General features: G+C 50.1%; 1 protein-coding gene across 1 annotated transcript; it reads right to left on the bottom strand.

Moving 5' to 3' along the window:
• Positions 1–2,223: 2,223 nt before the first annotated feature.
• On the bottom strand, positions 2,224–12,479 carry hat1 (histone acetyltransferase 1). The gene is made up of 11 exons (XM_068746399.1): positions 12,403–12,479; positions 11,644–11,715; positions 11,460–11,535; positions 10,363–10,483; positions 7,096–7,272; positions 6,548–6,669; positions 5,895–5,999; positions 5,486–5,592; positions 5,025–5,176; positions 4,824–4,940; positions 2,224–2,650 (listed from the first exon to the last, which is right to left on the bottom strand). The coding sequence occupies exons 1-11, from the start codon at positions 12,407–12,409 to the stop codon at positions 2,354–2,356; spliced, it is 1,353 nt and encodes a 450-aa protein (XP_068602500.1). The 5' UTR covers positions 12,410–12,479; the 3' UTR covers positions 2,224–2,353.
• Between the last annotated feature and the right edge of the window lie 8,674 nt (positions 12,480–21,153).

Raw genomic sequence — 21,153 nt, 5'->3', positions numbered from 1 at the left:
TTCTGTTTAGCGTCGAGTGTTTTGAGAGTTTGCAGACAGGTGGAGTGCAGCAAGGCCCAGAGCAGACTCAGATGGAACTCTTGGGGGGGGGGGGGGGGGGGGTAATTACGCTTGTGTAAACCAAATGTGTGGTCTGCAGAAGCAAAATGGGTTTCACAGCTTCTGACAAATGCGCAGGGGCCTGCAGATTGTCCAAATAATCCACCAGTGGGGGCGGGAGTGGGGGGGCATCAACATGACAGCATGACAGTATTACAGGTGTGCCGCCGGTGGAATTAACCAAACTGCACCCCGACTCGTAGGCCTACTAAACAATAATGCCACTTCCCACTCGTGGTGCAAAGTGAGACGCGCCCTCAGAGCAGGAACAACTAGAGTGAGACGCGCCCTCAGAGCAGGAACAACTAGAGTGAGACGCGCCCCCAGAGCAGGGAACAACTAGAGTGAGACGCGCCCTCAGAGCAGGAACAACTAGAGTGAGACGCGCCCTCAGAGCAGGAACAACTAGAGTGAGATGAGGCCTCAGAGCAGGAACAACTAGAGTGAGACGAGGCCTCAGAGCAGGAACAACTAGAGTGAGACGCGCCCTCAGAGCAGGAACAACTAGAGTGAGACGCGCCCTCAGAGCAGGAACAACTAGAGTGAGACGCGCCCTCAGAGCAGGAACAACTAGAGTGAGACGCGCCCTCAGAGCAGGAACAACTAGAGTGAGACGCGCCCTCAGAGCAGGAACAACCAGAGTGAGACGAGGCCCCTTGTGGCCGTGAGTGGATTAAATTAATCTGAATTAGAGCTGCGATGGGCTCCAGCGTTTGGAGCTCGTCATAATACTCATTAGTGCAACACCCAACCTCAGGTTGCGTTAGCTACGAGGGCATTTAACGCTGAAATGGTTAAATGCATTTGAAGTCTATTGATCTCCTGGGATTTACCTTGTTTATTGATTATAAAGTGGTGAACTACTCAGCATTAAATATTAAAGAGTACTCAATAAAAGCACATCAATTAATAAAAAGAAAGCAGCCAAGTGTCTCAACAACAGGAACACAATATTTAATCTTTATTCATGAGTTAACTTAGTTGTTATAGTTAACTCCAGTTAGGAGTTAAAAATATACCGACTTACTTGAGGAACCGTTTTCTTATACATGTACTCACAAACGTTATCAATAAGTTGTTGGAATGTTGACATGTGATCAGAGATGTGTGACAAGTTTTAACTCATGAAGTCGGTACTCAGAAGTATTCAGTCAGTTGATAGATGGGTTAGTGTTATCAAACCCCGAGATTCAGGGGGCGTGGCTCCAACATTTGCGTTCCTAAATCTTCCTCTGCCTACTAGGCTGGTAATTATGGTCCGTTAACTAATCTGGATTAGTTATCAGACCATAATTGAACTTCTGAAATTGACTAAATCTTCGCATGCTCAAACACAAACTTTCATACAGCGTTGCTATGACGACCAGCTACACTGAGCAGAACCCCCAACCTTTTTCCTGCCACGGACCGGTTTCTTACTGGGCAATTTTTTCACAGTAAAATTTAAAGAGGACTATAATCTTACCAATAAACTGTTAAACAAATATGACACCAATATCTACTCACCATTGGTTCACGTTTTGTCTTTCACTAATTCCACCTTCTTGTCTCTTAATCCAGGTTCTTGGTCTCGATGTTCCTCTTTAACGCAACGAAGCCGGTCAGCTGGAGATGAACCGTTTTCAGTCCGACTCCTGGTTCGTCTTAAATGCAGATCTCGTTTTCTGGGAAGTCGTAGAGTAGACTCTTCTTCCGTCTCCTCATTGCACCCCCCCCCCCCCCCCCCCCCGACTAGTAACCGATCAAGAGGCTCAGACGCATGCAGCCGTCGCTTTTTAGAATAAAACATCCAGGCGATAAATACCAATCACACGATAATCAATAAAAATACAATGAAAGACAAATCCGAACGTTCTGTGCAGCCCGGTGGTTGGGGACCGCTGCTCCTACTATTACAACCAAGTTTTATATATATATATATATAATGTAAATGATAAATAACGCTCCACAATAATAAAAACATTTGAACAACTTACAAAACCAGCTTTTATTTTCAGTCTGAAGTGCATCAAAACACAGAAACTGTTTAGACAGAAACTCTTCATCAGAGAAGATGAAGATGAAGGAGCAAAATATGGAGCATGGTATTCTCACCCAGTATGACTAAGCACATGGAGAACCCCTGTAAGCCCCCCCCCCCCCCCCCCAGCTGCACCACTGGGCTCCTCTGCATCAGCAGCTGGGAAACAGGCGTGTCGTCGTCACTGCAACTGATCACCGAGCTCGGCCTCAACACACCTGCAACACTGTTCAATTAAAACGGTGATTTAGTTACGACGGGAGACTCCGTCCCCCGCTGCAGATCAGGTCTGTGGTAATGGAACGCCGGGACAGACCAGCGAGAGACCAGCGAGTCCCCCGGGCAGCGTCTCAGAGTCCGGCTAGGCCTGCGACGCCAGCGCTCGATGATTCGCCTGTAGTCCTCCAACACAAGCTGGTAACTCTTCTCCAGCTCCTCGTGCTGCACCTCCGTGTCCATCTGCCCCATGTGGGACAGCAGCTCCTCGGGACGAAGGCACTTCCTCATCTTCGCCAGCTCCCTCTGGTTCTTCTGCTCGTTGACAGCAGAAATGCACAAAGGAATCGTTACAGCACAGGTGAGGTGGGCGTGGCCAGCTTTATCACTATGGAATAATGATTAGTTCACAATAGTTTAACGGGATTATTGGACGCGTTTTTGGGACCGAGTGAAGAACGTAGAGTCAGGCTGGGGGGACCTGCTGTTTGGACGTAGAGTCAGGCTGGGGGGACCTGCTGTTTGGACGTAGATCAGGCTGGGGGGACCTGCCGTTTGGACGTAGAGTCAGGCTGGGGGGACCTGCCGTTTGGACGTAGAGTCAGGCTGGGGGGGACCTGCCGTTTGGACGTAGAGTCAGGCTGGGGGGACCTGCCGTTTGGACGTAGAGTCAGGCTGGGGGGACCTGCTGTTTGGACGTAGAGTCGGGCTGGGGGGACCTGCCGTTTGGACGTAGAGTCGGGCTGGGGGGACCTGCCGTTTGGACGTAGAGTCGGGCTGGGGGGACCTGCCGTTTGGACGTAGAGTCAGGCTGGGGGGACCTGCCGTTTGGACGTAGAGTCAGGCTGGGGGGGACCTGCCGTTTGGACGTAGAGTCAGGCTGGGGGACCTGCCGTTTGGACGTAGAGTCAGGCTGGGGGGACCTGCTGTTTGGACGTAGAGTCAGGCTGGGGGGGACCTGCGTTTGGACGTAGAGTCAGGCTGGGGGGGACCTGCCGTTTGGACGTAGAGTCAGGCTGGGGGGGACCTGCCGTTTGGACGTAGAGTCAGGCTGGGGGGACCTGCCGTTTGGACGTAGAGTCAGGCTGGGGGGCCTGCTGTTTGGACGTAGAGTCGGTCACCGGGGGTAACAGGGCAGCAGCTTCATGCTAAACCTCCCCAGGAAGGAAACCCGCTCTGCATCTGGTCACCAGATCCTTCCTCCATACGTTCCAGACAGTAACTCAGACCCGCAGAAGTGTGCGAGTGCGAGTCCGATCTCTAACCCAAATCAAACTTGCTTTGAAAAAGGAGAGAAATCCCAAAACCGGTCTCATCAAATTGCTGTTGAAGTTCCAAAAAGAAACCTGAACAGCAGCAGCATGTTGACAAAGAACTTCAAACACGCTTTCCCCAAGAAATGCAAATCTCGACTAACGGCATGCGTGTGAATAGCAAAGAGCTCCGGCAGCAGGAACGGCGCCTGGCGAGCGCCATCGTAGCGGCGACGAAACAGAACCGGTCGAGCGTTTCCACGGGTCCAAGATCAAGGCTGGGCCGTTTTAAACGACGGAGCGACACCTACACTGTAATAACAGCACGGCGCCACGAAGGCAGGACAATCAATACGGACTCCTGATCGACGGCGGCCCGGAACAATCAATACCGGACTCCTGATCGATAGCGGCCCGGAACAATCAATAGCGGACTCCTGATCGATGGCGGCCCGGAACAATCAATACCGGACTCCTGATCGACGGCGGCCCGGAACAATCAATACCGGACTCCTGATCGATGGCGGCCCGGAACAATCAATACCGGACTCCTGATCGATGGCGGCCCGGAACAATCAATACCGGACTCCTGATCGACGGCGGCCCGGAACAATCAATACCGGACTCCTGATCGACGGCGGCCCGAAACAATCAATACCGGACTCCTGATCGACGGCGGCCCGAAACAATCAATACCGGACTCCTGATCGATGGCGGCCCGAAACAATCAATACCGGACTCCTGATCGATGGCGGCCCGAAACAATCAATACCGGACTCCTGATCGATGGCGGCCCGAAACAATCAATACCGGACTCCTGATCGATGGCGGCCCGAAACAATCAATACCGGACTCCTGATCGATGGCGGCCCGGAACAATCAATACCGGACTCCTGATCGATGGCGGCCCGGAACAATCAATACCGGACTCCTGATCGATGGCGGCCCGAAACAATCAATACCGGACTCCTGATCGATGGCGGCCCGAAGCCGTTTAGTCGTCGAGCAAAGCAGGAAATCGTCTCTCTCTCCCTCTCCCTCCCTCCCTCCCTCCCTCTCCCTCTCTCTCCCTCCCTCTCTCCCCCTCTCCCTCTCTCTCCCTCTCCCTCCCTCCCTCTCTCCCTCTCCCTCCCTCCCTCTCCCTCTCTCTCCCTCCCTCTCCCTCTCTCTCTCTCTCTCTGATCCTTTTCCTGCCTCTCAGGATCGCTCTGGAGCTGCATGCATTAAAGTCTCACCCTGTAGGGCCCAAACAGCCTCCTCTTCACCTCCAAACGGTACCCCCTGGCTTCGTCTTCATCGCTCATGTCCGTTATCCTCAGACGCAGGATCTCATACACTCGCCGTGCGTGTTTCTGAAGACAGAGAGAACCAGGTGAGGATCGGCTGCTTAAACACGAGCGCTTTGAAACGCGGCAGACGGGGCGGTTCCTCAGCACCTTGTTAATCTTCATCTGTTCCTGCGACTCTCTGACCATGTCCTCGGAGAAGCCGAGGCGGAGCTTGTCTGCAGCGAAGGCCGGCAGGCCTTGACAGAGCTTGGCCAGGACGTAGTCCCTCAGCTTCACGTAGCTCTCAGAGGGGTCTTCAGCTGGTAACAGATCAAACGAGTCAGACAGGCTGCCCCTCGCATCGGTGTTCCTGTCCGAGGGGGGGGACAAACTTCATGCATTGCCCCTTTAGTTAGTCTTCTTGCACCTAACCCCCACCCCCCCAGGGTAATTCTACAAAAAACTGACATCTAAATGATATTCAAGAGGCTAATTACAAACGCTACAGAACGAATATTACCGTCAGCCGCGTGACCTCGCTTCAGAGGGGCAGCATCACAGCGGGGTGTACAAGACACCCCTAAACCACCTATGAATGAGGCCGTCCGACTAAAATAGTAACCAGTCACCTGTGATGTCTTGCACTTTGGGCCGGCCGGAGTAAAACCTGTGCACGGCCTCCAGAAGCTGAGCCCCGTGACCCTCTCCTTGGAACGGGGGCAGGACCAACATTTGGCTGTTTGGTTAAAAGAGAATCCACGAGGAGAAGGATTCGTTCAGAACGATGTCACTCAAAGCAGGAAGTAATACATCGTCATCTGAATCCATCAATGCAACAAATCAAATCAAACGTTATCGATAAAGTTGTTTTCAGACAGAAAGCCCTGCTTTTGGTAATGAAACTAAATATGGCCGAATGGTTGGCTATCCAAGCCAGTAATTTGGGCTCTTTGGGAACAGGATAAAGAAATGTATAATTTTCCTCTCCTTTCTCATACAAAAGAATGGGGAGGCACGTGCTACCCCCCCAGCAATTACCTGACACGTGGTCGGGTTTTGTCTGGGTATACGTAGTAATTATAAACTGTCATGTAGCCAACAGTTGCGTAGAGAGTCTCCCCATCTTTATTGTACTTCTCAAATCTGCAGATAAAACACAAAGGCAAGCAGGTCAATTACAGACACACACCCACGCAGGGTCCATTCTGCCCCCCCCCACACACAGCACGTTAGAGCAGCCAGCCCTGATTGGTACACCTGCTACAGACTGAATGCATTATGCACTTAATTGGAGTACTGCAACTTAGAGGAGGAGAAGGGGCTGGAGGGGGGGCTGAGCTTCTCAAAATCACTTCAGTCCATTTTACCCATTGTCAATATTAATAGTTGCCGGGGTAAAGAAAACACTGGCAGAAGCTCTTTTTACTGTTTGGACATTGTCCCGCGTTTCAAAAGACAACAAGATTCAATTCAGCTCTTGCCCCCCGAATAAAGCGAACGGGGGCTTTAGGCACAAAGGAACTTCTTGGCTGTTCAACAATTCTCGGACGGGGCAGATATAACCAAAGCGGCCTGGTAATTGGTCACAAGCGTCACAAAGGGGAGGGGGGCTTTGTTTTTCAATGACAGAATCAAGGCTGTAGGGTGGACATCGACGGGGGGGGGGTATGATGTTAATTAAGAGAACTCACAGAAGAAAAAAGTCCCAGTGATCATCATCCGCGTCGATGAAACTGGCCGTCTCTATGAACCACATGAGCGAGCTCTGCAGCCGCTCGTGGTACTCCAGGAACCCCGGGCAGGAGATCTCAGCCTGGGGAGGGACGTTTGAGACGCTTTAATCCTGCCCCGAAACGGCTGCGAGCTTCAGACTCACCATCGGTAGGTGGAAAACAACAATACGCTTCTATCCTAGGACACCCCCCCCCCCCCACTGAAGACGATACGGAGAGAAAACTAATCTGGAATCTCCAATTAGCATTAAAAATGTAAAAATAAGCAAACTGAAGGAATCAATAAGAGATGCCGCCCCCCCCCCCATTACACAAAGAGACTAGATCACACTATATGGTCCCTAAGAGACAAACGGCTCGTGGTGAGCATCCTGAGCGTAACGTTAATCAGCACTGCTTGAACGGCGTGTCCCTGAGAGACGGACGGACGGACAGAGACGGCTCGTGCTTCTGTCTGAAGCTGAGATGTACTACGAGCATCCTCCTTGGGGCAGGCAGCGATGTACCTTGTGGATCTGATATGCGAGCTCTCCTGCCTCCTCGCTGTGGACGGTGTAAGAGTGAAGCAGAGCGCCGAAGGGCTGGAAGTTTGCCTCCTTCTCCAGCAGCGAGACGAAGTCATCCGTGTTGCACGTGAAACCAGCAGGAATGATTCCCCGGATCTTCCCTTCGACATCGTCGGGCTGCAGAGCGCAAAGAGTGTGACTTTCAGAACGCAGCATCCAATGAGAACAAGGCCATCCAGAATGATGTCACTCTGAAACGGCCTGATGAGGCCTTTCAGAGGGTGAAAACGCTACAATTCACTTTCTTTTAGAAAACACAACTGGAAGCAGAGATGTTTTTTGTCATTAGGCAATTAAAAGTGAGCTGACAGCCACGAGACAGACAGACGCCCCCCCACGCCAGCCAAAGAGACCACTTAAATCAGGGAATTTACTACTTAGGCTCACCATGAATATGTGATGAAGTTGCCACAATAAATGCGTTTCTACTTCTCACGGGGAAATGAAATTGTATGAATTGATCTCAACATAACAAACCTTTGGGGATCCACAATAGAGGCCTCTCCTCTAATCCCCCCAACTGAACCCAATCAAATGAATTTGCCCTTGCCTTTCCAAAGAGCCCCGGAGACAAAGGGGCCCCGCACTCGGAGCCTTTGCTCACGGCGGCCTGCGGTTAGTTCAGCTGTAATGTTTGCATTGTATCCATTTCCACACGGATTGACATGAGAACGCTTTGCTAAGCAGCCCTTTCACACCATTTGCATGCGTGATGGACATTATTTCAGCAAAGAGACCCTTGCTGCTCGCCATTGAAAACCGGGAAATGAAGAAGGTCTGAGCAACATGCACCACAAAAGGCTAATACAACACACTGCTAAATCCCCCCCCCTCAAGAAATCAGCTAATATCTAACTGGAAGTAATGCACCTGCAGCTGAATGCCACCATTATAATTGTCCATCCACATTTCTAAGGAACAAGGGCCATACTTAAAAGGCCATGGACAAACAAGCCTCTCTATGCCGAGCACTCTCCTGCATACTAGACTCTAGATTGCAGTCTTAGCTCGGCATGAACAGCTTAACAACGTCCCTTTGGACCAGTTTGTTAATGTCTTTGATTTGAAACAAAGAGCACAAAGACAGTACAAACTATCATTTGTTGTTAGTTTTAGTCGAGCTGCTATGAAGACGATTCCACACGCAAAACTCCACAGCCACCTTTTCCTTCACGGTCATTTCTCAAATTTAAGTTATGAGCCGTTTCACATGAAGGTCATAGAAATAATCAAGGGCGACTTTTCAGCAGATTGAGCCCCCGTTCACCGAGTCTGTCGCTGAAATCAGGGTTTTCTGAGCGCTGCAGCAGCTCCGTGTTTTGGGCCGATTTAAAAGGAGAGAAGGTGATTTTTGATGAGTCTTTTATCATCGTGGCAGCTGCATAAACTCGGTCCGTGTCTCCTTGTCTCTCACCAGCTGCACGGCACCCGACTGGCCACGTGCACTCAGAGACAAACGCTCTTCAGAGGCAGCCTGAACTCTGCTGCTCCCCTCGCTCTCTACCAGCTGCACTCAAACCCTTAACCAGGTGAGCGCTCGCAGGTCAACACTAAGTAGCAGCACACACTGACAGCCAGCCAGCCGCCACATTTCAGCCGGAATATCGGCTTCGAGCCACGCCTCAAGTCTAATGGCTCTCCGACTTTAAAGGACGGCGAATCCGAGTTACCAGAGATGAAAGCAAATATGGCGCCCACCACCCCTACTGAGCGGACCCCCCACCGCCCTATGGGGCCATTTAGAGTCTGAGTGCATCCCCCAGAAAACACCAAATCCTGGTGAGTCGGCAAATAGTACCAACACTGCCGCTCCCACCACCAGCAGTTGTAGGACAAATTGTCTGCTGTTTCTGGACAGGACAGATGTCCCAAAAGTTCAATCACCCGACCTCAATAGGGGCCCTGGGTAATTCATGTATTCGCTTTAAGGTGTTAAATGCATTGAACGCTTCAGGAAATATTCAAAGCTGCCAAAGACCTTTTGTCAAGTCCCAGAAAAGGAGCTACCAGGACAAGTATTTTGCTTAACTGTCCGTTTTTGTCCAAATACTGGCTGTTGATATGTAAATTTTGATGTCTGGCAATAACAAAAAGGCAGAAAGTTTTATACAATGAGCCAAACAACTCTCACTTAATTGTCAAGTCTTTAACAGAGTAACGCAATTACTGAATGTATGTAAAAAGGTTTCCGTTTTAATGGGGTGGTCTCACATACTGCAGGTGAGTTTGCACATATTCAAGCACAAGCCTGACTGAATTCACAACACAAGATATCCAACAGTTTCAGGTTCCTCCTCCTGCTGATTCAATCACACAACCCTAAAAAGATAAATCAATGCCTCATGCTAGATCCTGCATGCAAAATCCTTTCAAAGCGTTCTCTTCTGAGGGGGGGGGATTAGTGTACAAGCACCAGGGGCTGGCGAGTCGAGGTTTAGACAGGAATAATGTCATCAAGGCTCAGACTTAATGAAGAAACGACTCAAACCTTTAACATGTGTCCACCCCCCCTTGAAGACGCGACCACTCCGTGATGCTGGATAGTGTTCATCAAAGGCCTCCGTTATTACACCTGCATGAACCAGTCAGGCTTTTTTGTTTTGTTACTTTTTGCCACCACCCGCTGGTAGTTTTCCAGAATCACTAATTATATCTGACAGCAGGTATCCAAGCTAATGTTATACAGCCAGACTCAGAACACGGCAAACCAAGAGGTACCAGGCTTACTGAGCCCCCCCCCCCCCGTCTTTCTGATGTTAACCAATAATTAATCATCAGCAAAACAACCTTAAATTATGAAGATGTCTTCATGTAAATAGTTTGACAAATTAGATGGACAGCAAATGCAACACAAACAGCAGGGAAGAGTTTCCGAAATGATCAGGAAGTTGAACTGACACTCCCCCAAAACTGCTTCGAAAAAACACTGTACAAAAATCTCACATTCGGATTAAAAGGAACAAAATCATAACATACACATTTTTAGAATAGTCTTTGTCAGATGCCTGACCATAAAAATACTCAAAAGGCTTGTTGACAAAAGCAATTCCAATCAGGCATTACATAAACAGAAAAATGATAAACTGACTTTATTTTATCTTCTATTAAACTGCTAAACTAAACAAGCTCCACACCTGAGACAGGAATAGTGAGCATGACGACACATGATGCTGTGTGTGGCGCTAAAACACGTGAAGCTTGTCCTACCTCGACACAATCAAACACCTCAGTGACCTTTGAAGCATATTTCACTTTGAAGAGGGTGCTCAGGTTTCCAGCAGTGTAGTAGAGCTGAATCCGGAGACCTTTGTATCCAAAGGCAATCTCACTGCAAAGAAAAGCACCCACATCTTTACAAGTCCAGCAACGGTACGTATACTTTAACTCGGAGAGTGAATTACAAGCAAATAAAGCAGCCGTCACATGCAGAGCTCACTATGGGGCAATTCACTTCATATAGTCATTGTTATTCCTTTACTGGAGGAAACCCACCATGACATCATCATCAGGTGCCACAAGATGGGCACTGCTAGCAAAAACCCTGTTTGATAGTCACTCAGCACATCGAAATGAACCGTTTTAATACCGAATTCATCTGTTTTTATACCATTTCAATGGGTTACACATCAACAAGAGCCGCCCTCCATGCTAGTCATTGGCAGATCATGTTACAATGGCATTTATGGTTTTTGGGCATCAACATAAAACAAAAGTGATGAAGACACTGGCAAAGAGGAGTAGAAGGTGATGCGGGGGGGTCGCAGCCTCACACCAGCTACACCGAGCAGCTGATCCACGCTTACTGTAGGCCCGGGCAATCACATCAGCGCTACAAAGCGCCTTTCACGCTATATAATCGGCAATTTATTCATTATCATGCAACTGCGTGATTGAGCTTTACGAGCAATTATACTTTCTGAATTAATTAATGTCCAAATTACAGCGTTTGAGCTGATTGCAGACAAAAGTCCAAAAATAACCAGTTCTAGTTTGGAATCATTTGGAAACACAGTTTAGAGCTGAACAACTTGCAACTGTAATCCAACACTGCTGAGGTCCGATGGCAACGCCATCCTGTTGCATCCAAGAGTTAAAGTGAATTGTTACAGCTGCAGCGAAGTTAAAATAACACAAGTTAGATCTTCGTTTATGCTAACACGATACAGACGGCTCACTTGTGTCAATACAATATTTGGATGATCAACAATCAAGGCCAGAAAGAGAAAGTTTCCTTTCTTTGCTCAGTGAAAAATATTAGTTTCTGCATCATTATGGAACAACAACGATCACAAAGAAATACCCACTCATCTCCGAAAAGCTGGTGGCTGTACTCGGGATGGAACGTAGTACTATCATCATCAACATCCTCTGGGAAGCGAACTGGAAGTAAAATTCAGCGTTCAAACATTTAAGGCAAGAAATGAGATCCATAAGAAATTGTCACTACACACATTGTCCTACTCAGTTATGCAATAAAACAGAACCTACCCAGCTTCAAGGACACGGCTTCGTTAGTGTCACACTTGTATTCGGCCAGTTTCTTCTCCATGGCGTTTGCTCCTGAGAAACAGATCACAGGCTGAAGCCGTAGTCGCTGTGGCCTTCATCCAGGAGGCAACAGCCCGTTCAAGTAGGATCTAGATCCGGTAATATTCTCAATCCGACTTTAGACACTCTGGACACATTGATTCAGACAGTTCAATGAATCGTTACCTTACAGGTCTCTGGCAGGGCAGCACCTGATTCAAACTAGCTTAAGCTCAACCTGATAGCATCATCAGCGGGAATGGTTCTCTGCGTGAGCGCATCGATAGCATGAGAAACTCTTCATCAGCCTGGTGCTCAGAGTACCCAGGCGATTCCTTAGAAGTCAGCCTCTCAGGCAGAAATATTAGCTGAAATGCTCTACGGGCGTTAAGATGTCTGGTCCGCCTCTGAACTTCGGACTGTTAGCACAGCAAGACATGTTAAACGGAGGAATACAACTAGAGCGAACACGCGCAACCTGAGACCCGCACGATCCGGGAAACAACGCGTTCTGTACCGTACGGCAGCCGATTCCGATAGCATGCTACTAGCGTTAGCAGCGGGCCTCCGCTGGTGTAGCGTTAGCTTAGCTTGCTTCGAACAACACGACAAGCTAACCCACGACCCCAGCGGGCTGAGGGCAGGACCCGCGTTCCCGTCGGGTGAGTCCGCGTTAAAACGACGCCGGAGAGCGGACACCGAAGACGCGCAGACACTCACCCGCCATTTCTCTTCACAGTTGTGCGAGTCGCCCCAGAAGAGCCGCGGAACCAGGATGACTTCCGGGTCCGTGTGGAAACAGGATGTCATTTATTTACGGCTTCCGTTTGACGTCTGTGTTGCGTCACAGGAAAAAAAGAAAACAAAATAATAAATATAAAGTTGAGTGCATGTTAATTACATCATCCCATAGCAACATTCCATTTTGTGTGAAATTGGTTTTATCATCACTGCAATTATTTTTATTGTGGATTTATATGAAACAAATGAGTAACAGTTCAATCAAGTCTTGTACTTGTCTTGCGTGTTGTAGTGCAGAATATAAAACAGATTATTGATCACGGGTTCAGAATGATTCCAGAGGAGCCTTCAGTCAGTTTCTAATGGGCTAAGATTCCTCAGCACCAGCGTGATAGGCTGGTCCCGGGATGCAGCGTTTACAGCAGGACATAGTACGAGGCTGCGCTAGCAAGTACTTATTTTATCGAGCTATTTCAAAATGTCTTGTTTGATTTGGTCCTCGTGTGAGACACAGGCCCCCCTGTCCTCGTGTGAGACACAGGGAGCCCTGTCCTCATGTGAGACACAGGGAGCCCTGTCCTCGTGTGAGACACAGGCCTCCCTGTCCTCGTGTGAGACACAGGGAGCCATGTCCTCGTGTGAGACACAGGGAGCCCTGTCCTCGTGTGAGACACAGGGAGCCATGTCCTCGTGTGAGACACAGGGAGCCCTGTCCTCGTGTGAGCACAGGGAGCCCTGTTCTCGTGTGAGACACAGGCCTCCCTGTCCTCGTGTGAGACACAGGGAGCCCTGTCCTCGTGTGAGACACAGGCCTCCCTGTCCTCGTGTGAGACACAGGGAGCCCTGTCCTCGTGTGAGACACAGGCCTCCCTGTCCTCGTGTGAGACACAGGGAGCCCTGTCCTCGTGTGACCCGAGCAGACATGGCCGCCTGCGTCCATCCCAGAGCGTCCCTCTGCCGGTCTCCTAATTTGTAACGCTTAATTCAGGTGGAAGCTTTGTTTACTGTACGCTCAATACGAACGACTGTATAATGTGAGGGTGAATGGATTAACATGTGCTCGGGGGCTGCTGTGAGGGTGAATGGATTAACATCTGCTCGGGGGCTGCTGTGAGGGTGAATGGATTAACATCTGCTCGAGGGCTGCTGTGAGGGTGAATGGATTAACATGTGCTCGAGGGCTGCTGTGAGGGTGAATGGATTAACATCTGCTCGGGGGCTGCTGTGAGGGTGAATGGATTAACATCTGCTCGGGGGCTGCTGTGAGGGTGAATGGATTAACATCTGCTCGGGGGCTGCTGTGAGGGTGAATGGATTAACATCTGCTCGAGGGCTGCTGTGAGGGTGAATGGATTAACATCTGCTCGGGGGCTGCTGTGAGGGTGAATGGATTAACATGTCCTCGAGGGCTGCTGTGAGGGTGAATGGATTAACATGTCCTCGAGGGCTGCTGTGAGGGTGAATGGATTAACATGTGCTCGAGGGCTGCTGTGAGGGTGAATGGATTAACATGTGCTCGAGGGCTGCTGTGAGGGTGAATGGATTAACATGTGCTCGAGGGCTGCTGTGAGGGTGAATGGATTAACATGTGCTCGAGGGCTGCTGTGAGGGTGAATGGATTAACATGTGCTCGAGGGCTGCTGTGAGGGTGAATGGATTAACATGTGCTCGAGGGCTGCTGTGAGGGTGAATGGATTAACATGTGCTCGAGGGCTGCTGTGAGGGTGAATGGATTAACATGTGCTCGAGGGCTGCTGTGAGGGTGAATGGATTAACATGTGCTCGAGGGCTGCTGTGAGGGTGAATGGATTAACATGTGCTCGAGGGCTGCTGTGAGGGTGAATGGATTAACATGTGCTCGAGGGCTGCTGTGAGGGTGAATGGATTAACATGTGCTCGAGGGCTGCTGCGAGGGTGAATGGATTAACATGTGCTCGAGGGCTGCTGTGAGGGTGAATGAATTAACATGTGCTCGAGGGCTGCTGTGAGGGTGAATGGATTAACATCTGCTCGGGGGCTGCTGTGAGGGTGAATGGATTAACATGTGCTCGAGGGCTGCTGTGAGGGTGAATGGATTAACATGTGCTCGAGGGCTGCTGTGAGGGTGAATGGATTAACATCTGCTCGGGGGCTGCTGTGAGGGTGAATGGATTAACATCTGCTCGGGGGCTGCTGTGAGGGTGAATGGATTAACATGTGCTCGAGGGCTGCTGTGAGGGTGAATGGATTAACAATCATGTAATCTGAGTACAGTAGGAAAGGAATCCTAGGAAGCATAGAATCATTAGTTTTGCTTATTGTTTTCACTTAAAACCTACACTCGGATGCTGTCGCCCTGACGACAGAGTGTGAAGTTTATCTCATGCTCTCTGTGCGAGTCTGGCTCAGTCCCGTGCACGTGACACAACCCAGAGCTGTCTCTGCCCCATTCTCTGAGAATGGCCCATCCTTCCGGCGCTGCAGGTGAGACTTAGTCCTGCACTGGCTGTGCATGTTTTCAGACAAGACCGTTCTCTGTAAGTTGGTGATTATTGATTAAAGTGTCATGTATTTTTCCTTTATTAGTCTCCCTGACGTTGAACAGATTGTGACAGGACACACAGACCTCTAATGGACGTAGAAGTTTTTGCATTGATGACAAACGATCTCTCCTACTGTTGAATTATACTTGATAAAATAAGATCACAAAATGCTTCGTCTTCGTGGACACTAAATTGCCTTAATGTTTTTCTGACTAGACTGTCTGAACTACTGACTATTCTTGGAAGAGTGGCTAAAGGTAATGGTAATGCAGAACCATGCATTGCATGTACCTGGACCGGATTGTAATACCTAACCCTAACCCTCTGTTTCCTCTGCAGTACGCCACCGTGGCGGAGGATGGCGAGCGTTTCATGACCCCCGGTGACCTTGTGCAGTTTTCTGGGCCTGCATTTACAGCCTCAGTAATCTCCAAACTGTGGGACCGATAGCCGGAGTGGCCGACGCGACGAAGGATGGGTGAGAGTCGACAGCGAGGGGGCGAACTGTTTCTGTGGAAACCCTCTCATGAGGCTCAATTACTTTAAGGCGCCACGTAGAAAGTTAGTTTCTTTATGTCATTTACGCATTTACTAAGACGTCCTCTTCAATTTGACAAAACACGTCTAACGTGAGGAAAAATGAGAAAACCTATTTAAACACAGAATACTGAGGGGCGGCAGCACAGATGAGACTGGAAACCGTTTCTAGGCAACAACGAAATGTGAATCCGGCCAGGCTCAGCAGCGATGCTCCCAAAGAACATCAGTCGTCTTCAAAGCCGACTTACTGAAAACTGTTGCTTCTTAATTTGCTTGTGTTCTGTCCGTTTGCACTGATTTTTTGAAGTTGCATACTGAGCCCTGAGGGACACCATACTCAGAATAGATACTCATCCGTGTATTCCTGTTCCACTGGGTGCCTGACTTGCTGCTCTCTGTTGATTAGTGTGAAACACTTGTCCTTGCTCTTCTTCAGTGTCCTTCCGGGGGTTTCCTTACCTTCTACTCTCCTCTGACTAGACAGTGATGTCATTGCAACATTTGTCAGAGATGGAATCTTTAATTTCAGACAGTCCTCTTTCTCTTTTGTCCAAACAGACTGATCTCTTTCCAGGAGTTTCGGGCCTTTGAGTCAGTTCTCTGTGCCCCAGATGTCCTGTTCATAGTAGCCTTTCAGCTGTTTGACAAGAACAGCACAGGAAGCATCTCATTTGGTATGTACATGGTGGATAATGTCAGCTCAGTGTGTGTGTGTGTGGGGGGGGGGGGGGGTTCTACATCTATACATGAAGCAGGTTTTGTGGTAATTCTCAACACATGAGGTCTCGTCATGTTTAACTGAACTTTGTCAGAAGTTTTCAGTCTGAAAACACATTTTTAAAATGAAAATAGCAATGATGCCTTTATCCAGATTATCCAGATTTATCTCAAATTAACTTTCTCTAGTCTAAAGCAGGGAGAGAGAGAGAGAGCAAGAGAGAGAGAGACCACCCATTAGTAGTCCCACATGTGTTACTGTCCAGAATCAAGGTAGAAATATCCACTTCCTGGTCTTCAGACCAGACATCAGAGACTACTGGCACCCTTAAGAGGCCTGGACGTTCCAGTAGAGCGGACATACTCCATGTTAAAGGAAAGGACACACTCCATGTTAAAGGAAAGGACACACTCCATGTTAAAGGAAAGGACACACTCCATGTTAAAGGAAAGGACACACTCCATGTTAAAGGAAAGGACACACTCCATGTTAAAGGACAGGACATACTCCATGTTAAAGGAAAGGACACACTCCATGTTAAAGGACAGGACACACTCCATGTTAAAGGAAAGGACACACTCCATGTTAAAGGAAAGGACACACTCCATGTTAAAGGAAAGGACACACTCCATGTTAAAGGAAAGGACATACTCCATGTTAAAGGAAAGGACACACTCCATGTTAAAGGAAAGGACACACTCCATGTTAAAGGAAAGGACACACTCCATGTTAAAGGAAAGGACACACTCCATGTTAAAGGAAAGGACACACTCCATGTTAAAGGAAAGGACACACTCCATGTTAAAGGAAAGGACACACTCTATGTTAAAGGGGCTTTCGCGTTGTGTTGGGACGGATCCATACCCTAACCCTGGACCTCACTGGACCTCTTTGCCAGCCGTCTCTGTGTGTTCGGGGGCAGCACTCCGCTCAGGGAGGCGGGGGCTGTGGTCTCAGGCGGAGGCTGGGTGGTCCAGCAGTTCGGCAGGCCGCTCTGCAGTGGGGGATCCCTCAGGGTACTTAGTGGCATATCCAAAGCATTGATTTTAGATTGGAGTCTTGCCTCTGCCCCCCCTGTGGCTTTTGTCGTTTTTGGCTGACCAGTGGGCTGTAAAGTTTTCGGAGGTGGTAAAGAATCCCCACGACTTTTCAAACATCCAAACATCGTGTGAATTTGTCTTCAGAACAGTCGACTGATTAGTTGATCAGAACCAGCGTACAGAGAGGAAGTAGCGGCTGACGTTGCTCTGTGATCCTTCGGTTATATGTGATGAGCTTCGACAGCAGACACTGACCCGGGGTCAGCCGCCCCCGAAACCTCGTCTGATTGCACGCTTGTCATATTGAATCAGCCTAATGCTGACACACCTGCTGACGTTGACTTCTGGGCCCAGCGCTGGGATCAGACTTCTCATGTCATGGTTTCCATTAGTCTCCAGAGAGACTGTGGTGATTACACAAGACAGGGTCTGACATCGTCACATCTGTCTTCCACATCTGCCTCGAACTGACACGAGTATACCTTATACCCAAAGTTCTGATTCTCTGCTGCTCGTCATCGGAGCCCGTTCTTCACGTCTCCTCTGTTCGTGTTCTGCAGGAGCTGCAGCTGGAACATGCCCGACAGCATTTACAGAACGCCAAGAACCAAAGCGTTGGACCTCAGTGGCATCAGGGCCAGCGCCAGACGCCACATGCGGACTCCTTTTGTAGAAGAGAACCCGGTTTCAGTAAGCTGTTGTTTTTAACATTAAGATAAAATGAGATAAAACTTTATTCATCCCAAAGGAAATTCTGATTCCAAGTTGCTCCAAAGAATTACAGAAAATAAAATAATAAAATTAAGCACTGACCAGATGAGTGATGAGCTTACAGAGAATGAAGACTTTTAGCTCGTTGTTGTTCTGTCTGGTCAACAAATGACCGTTTTGGGTTCACTGAGTTCTCGAGGAGCAGCTTTTCACTGCAGCATCCAGATGTTTGAGCAAAAAGTCCCCGAGACCGAACAGTGATGTGTTCCTCTGACATAAGTCACTGTTGGCCTGAACCTTAAAGATATGCCTCTGTCGTGTTCATTGCTTGTTTCTGCTGCCCCCTGCTGGCCAAATAAACATGTTTGCTTTTTAGCTATAAGAAAGCGATCCGGTCCTCTGTTTGTTTGTTTGTTTGTTTGCTGCAACTTATTTTTTTTCTTTCTTGTAGCCTGAAGCAGAGAAAATGAGTGGAAAGTGCTGATGCAGGCTTTTCTCTGTTTATTGGCCTCTTTCATTTTACCAGCAGCTTCACAAGACAAACGTAAAACATGGACACGGACTTCGTGATGCGTCGGGGACATTTGTGGAGACATTTGTGGGGACATTTGTGTCTCAAACACTGTCATTTAGTTTCTGGGCTGCAGGAAACCGTCCAGCTTTGTTTCTGTTTAGAGCAACACGCCAGTCGAAGGCCTGTTCCCCCCCCCCCGCCCCCCCCCGCCCCGCACCTCACCCCCACCCAGAGGCCCACAGACAGGTAGCCGGATGACTCCTCACCTCCTCTTCCTCCTGAGGAAGAAGAAGGTTTTTCTTTGCTGGTGAAGTGCATTACTTAAACCCGAGATAAAAGTACAGCAATTATAATTACAGAAGAGGAAGAGGAAGAGGAAGAGGATTGTTACGCTGCTCCTCTTCGTGAAAGCTTCTTCCCATTTTATTCTGGAGATACACTCGGTCGCAATCTCACATCTGAGCAGCTAATAAGAGGCTTTTATCAGTGTGGGGCTTTAAAGGAGTCTGCTAATGGCGGGGGGGGGGGGGGGGGGGGGTCAAGGTGGATGTGGGAGAACAACACAGTCCTGCCTCCACGGGGTAACGGAGCTCTGCATCAGGGCAGGGGGGGGGGGGGGGGGGCTAATTGATCAAGACCCCAAGCTTGTTAGCATGCAGCGTGGAGGCAGCTCACACACACACACACACACACACACACACACACACAGACACACACACACACACACACACACACACACACACACAGACACACACACAGACACACACACACACAGACACAGACACAGACACAGACACAGACACACACACACACACACACACACACACACACACACACAGACACACACACACACACACACACACACACAGGCTTTGTGATCGTTCCACTTTCCAATCCTTCTTCATTTGACGCTGATGAAGATGATTTTATTTATTATTATTTTATTTATTTGTTTGTTTCAAGCAGAATAAAAATTAAAAAACAAAACAAAACAATATAATGATGAACCAGACATTCCGTTGCTGAATCCTCCTCCTCTGGTTACCCCTCTTATTACCCCCCCCCCCCCCCCCCCCGCCCCAGGCAGCAGAATCTGCCTGCAGGTTTACTGGAGGTGAGTGACATGTCTGTGGCGGTAACCTTAGATGGCCAGACTGGTGCACAGGGCCCCCGGGGGGGGGGGGGGGGGGGGGGGGGCATTGTGCTGCCATGCCAACGGTGGCTCCAGGCTGTCGTTGGAGTCGGAGATCTTCCGGAATCTCTGCCTAATTACACTGGAAGGAAATGATCCGGGGAAGGTCTGACCCGGCTGCAGCTCAGATAGGAAGACGCTCGGACCCCCCCTCTGCCACTGCTGTGCCCCCCGTCCCCCTGGTGAAGACACGCCAGCAGAACCAGCAGAACCAGCAGAACCAGCAGAACCAGCGCTCCTCGGGCTCCTTCGGAGAGCTGATGTACAAGAGCAGCTTCGACTGTGATAAACCTTCCAGGGGGGGGGGGGGGCTGCATGTGAGGACGGCTCCGCATGGGGCCGTGTGCTAAACCTTCCGGGGGGGGCCGTGTGCTAAAACACACTGAAGCATCAGGATTCCTCAGACGCATGTTTTACTAATTGATACCAGAACCCCCTCCCTGGTGAATAAAGCAACACCCAGGGGGCGTGTTTTCATTCTCAGAGCCCCCCCCTGCAGGATTCATGTAGTGGCCGTGCGTGACCCCCCCCCCCCCCCCCCAGCGTGGCTGGTGATAATGGGGTGAACACTTCTAGCCCTGGGCTGCTCATATGCAGGAAGTGAGGACTGCCATCTGCTGCCCCCCCCCCCCCCCCCCCCCGGTTTCCGCTGCCTCCCTTCTCTCTTGCACATGATAAGCGGGCGTTCGGCTCGTAGACAGACACGCCGGGCTGCGTCCCAGCAGTAGCTCCTCCTCCTCCTCCGTGATGAAGGACAGGCGGTGATCGCCCCCGTTGTAGCCCCCCCCCCCCCCGATTCTGTCTGTTCTCTCCGTTCCCCGTCAATGGGACCTTTGTGTTTTACAGATGTAGCAGCCACATCTGTAAATACTGATGGGCTGTCAGAGGATGCATTCACTTCAGGCTCCGCCTCTCTGGCAGGTATTCTAATGCATTCACTTCAGGCTCCGCCTCTCTGGCAGGTATTCTAATGCATTCACTTCAGGCTCCGCCTCTCTGGCAGGTCTCCTCCCGCAGCTCGTTGGCGTCGCCCCAGAGAAAGCCATCAAACTCACGGCAAGTCGTTCCGCGGACCCGCGGACCTGCAGACCTGCAGACCTGCAGACCTGCGGACCTGCAGACCTGCAGACCCGCGGACCTGCAGACCTGCGGACCTGCGGACCTGCGGACCCGCGGACCTGCGGACCCGCGGACCTGCGGACCTGCGGACCTGCAGACCTGCGGACCTGCAGACCTGCAGACCTGCGGACCTGCGGACCTGCGGACCTGCGGACCTGCGGACCAGCGGACCCGCGGACCTGCAGACCTGCAGACCCGCGGACCTGCAGACCTGCAGACCTGCGGACCTGCGGACCTGCAGACCTGCAGACCTGCGGACCTGCGGACCCGCGGACCTGCAGACCTGCGGACCTGCGGACCCGCGGACCTGCTGCCCCGCAGACCTGCTGCCCCGCGGACCTGCTGCCCCGCGGACCTGCAGACCCGCTGACCTG

This window comes from Brachionichthys hirsutus, chromosome 12 (assembly GCF_040956055.1).
Source record: "Brachionichthys hirsutus isolate HB-005 chromosome 12, CSIRO-AGI_Bhir_v1, whole genome shotgun sequence".
NCBI lineage: Eukaryota > Metazoa > Chordata > Actinopteri > Lophiiformes > Brachionichthyidae > Brachionichthys > Brachionichthys hirsutus.
The sequence above is the reverse complement of the archived record's forward strand: the minus strand, read 5'-3'. Positions and strand labels throughout refer to the sequence as shown.

Coding starts and splice junctions, on each gene's coding strand:
- hat1 (XM_068746399.1), bottom strand. Junction 6,000..6,547: donor CACTGGGACTTTTTTCTTCT/GTGAGTTCTCTT, acceptor TTTTATCTGCAG/ATTTGAGAAGTACAATAAAG. Junction 4,941..5,024: donor AACAGATGAAGATTAACAAG/GTGCTGAGGAAC, acceptor CTCTGTCTTCAG/AAACACGCACGGCGAGTGTA.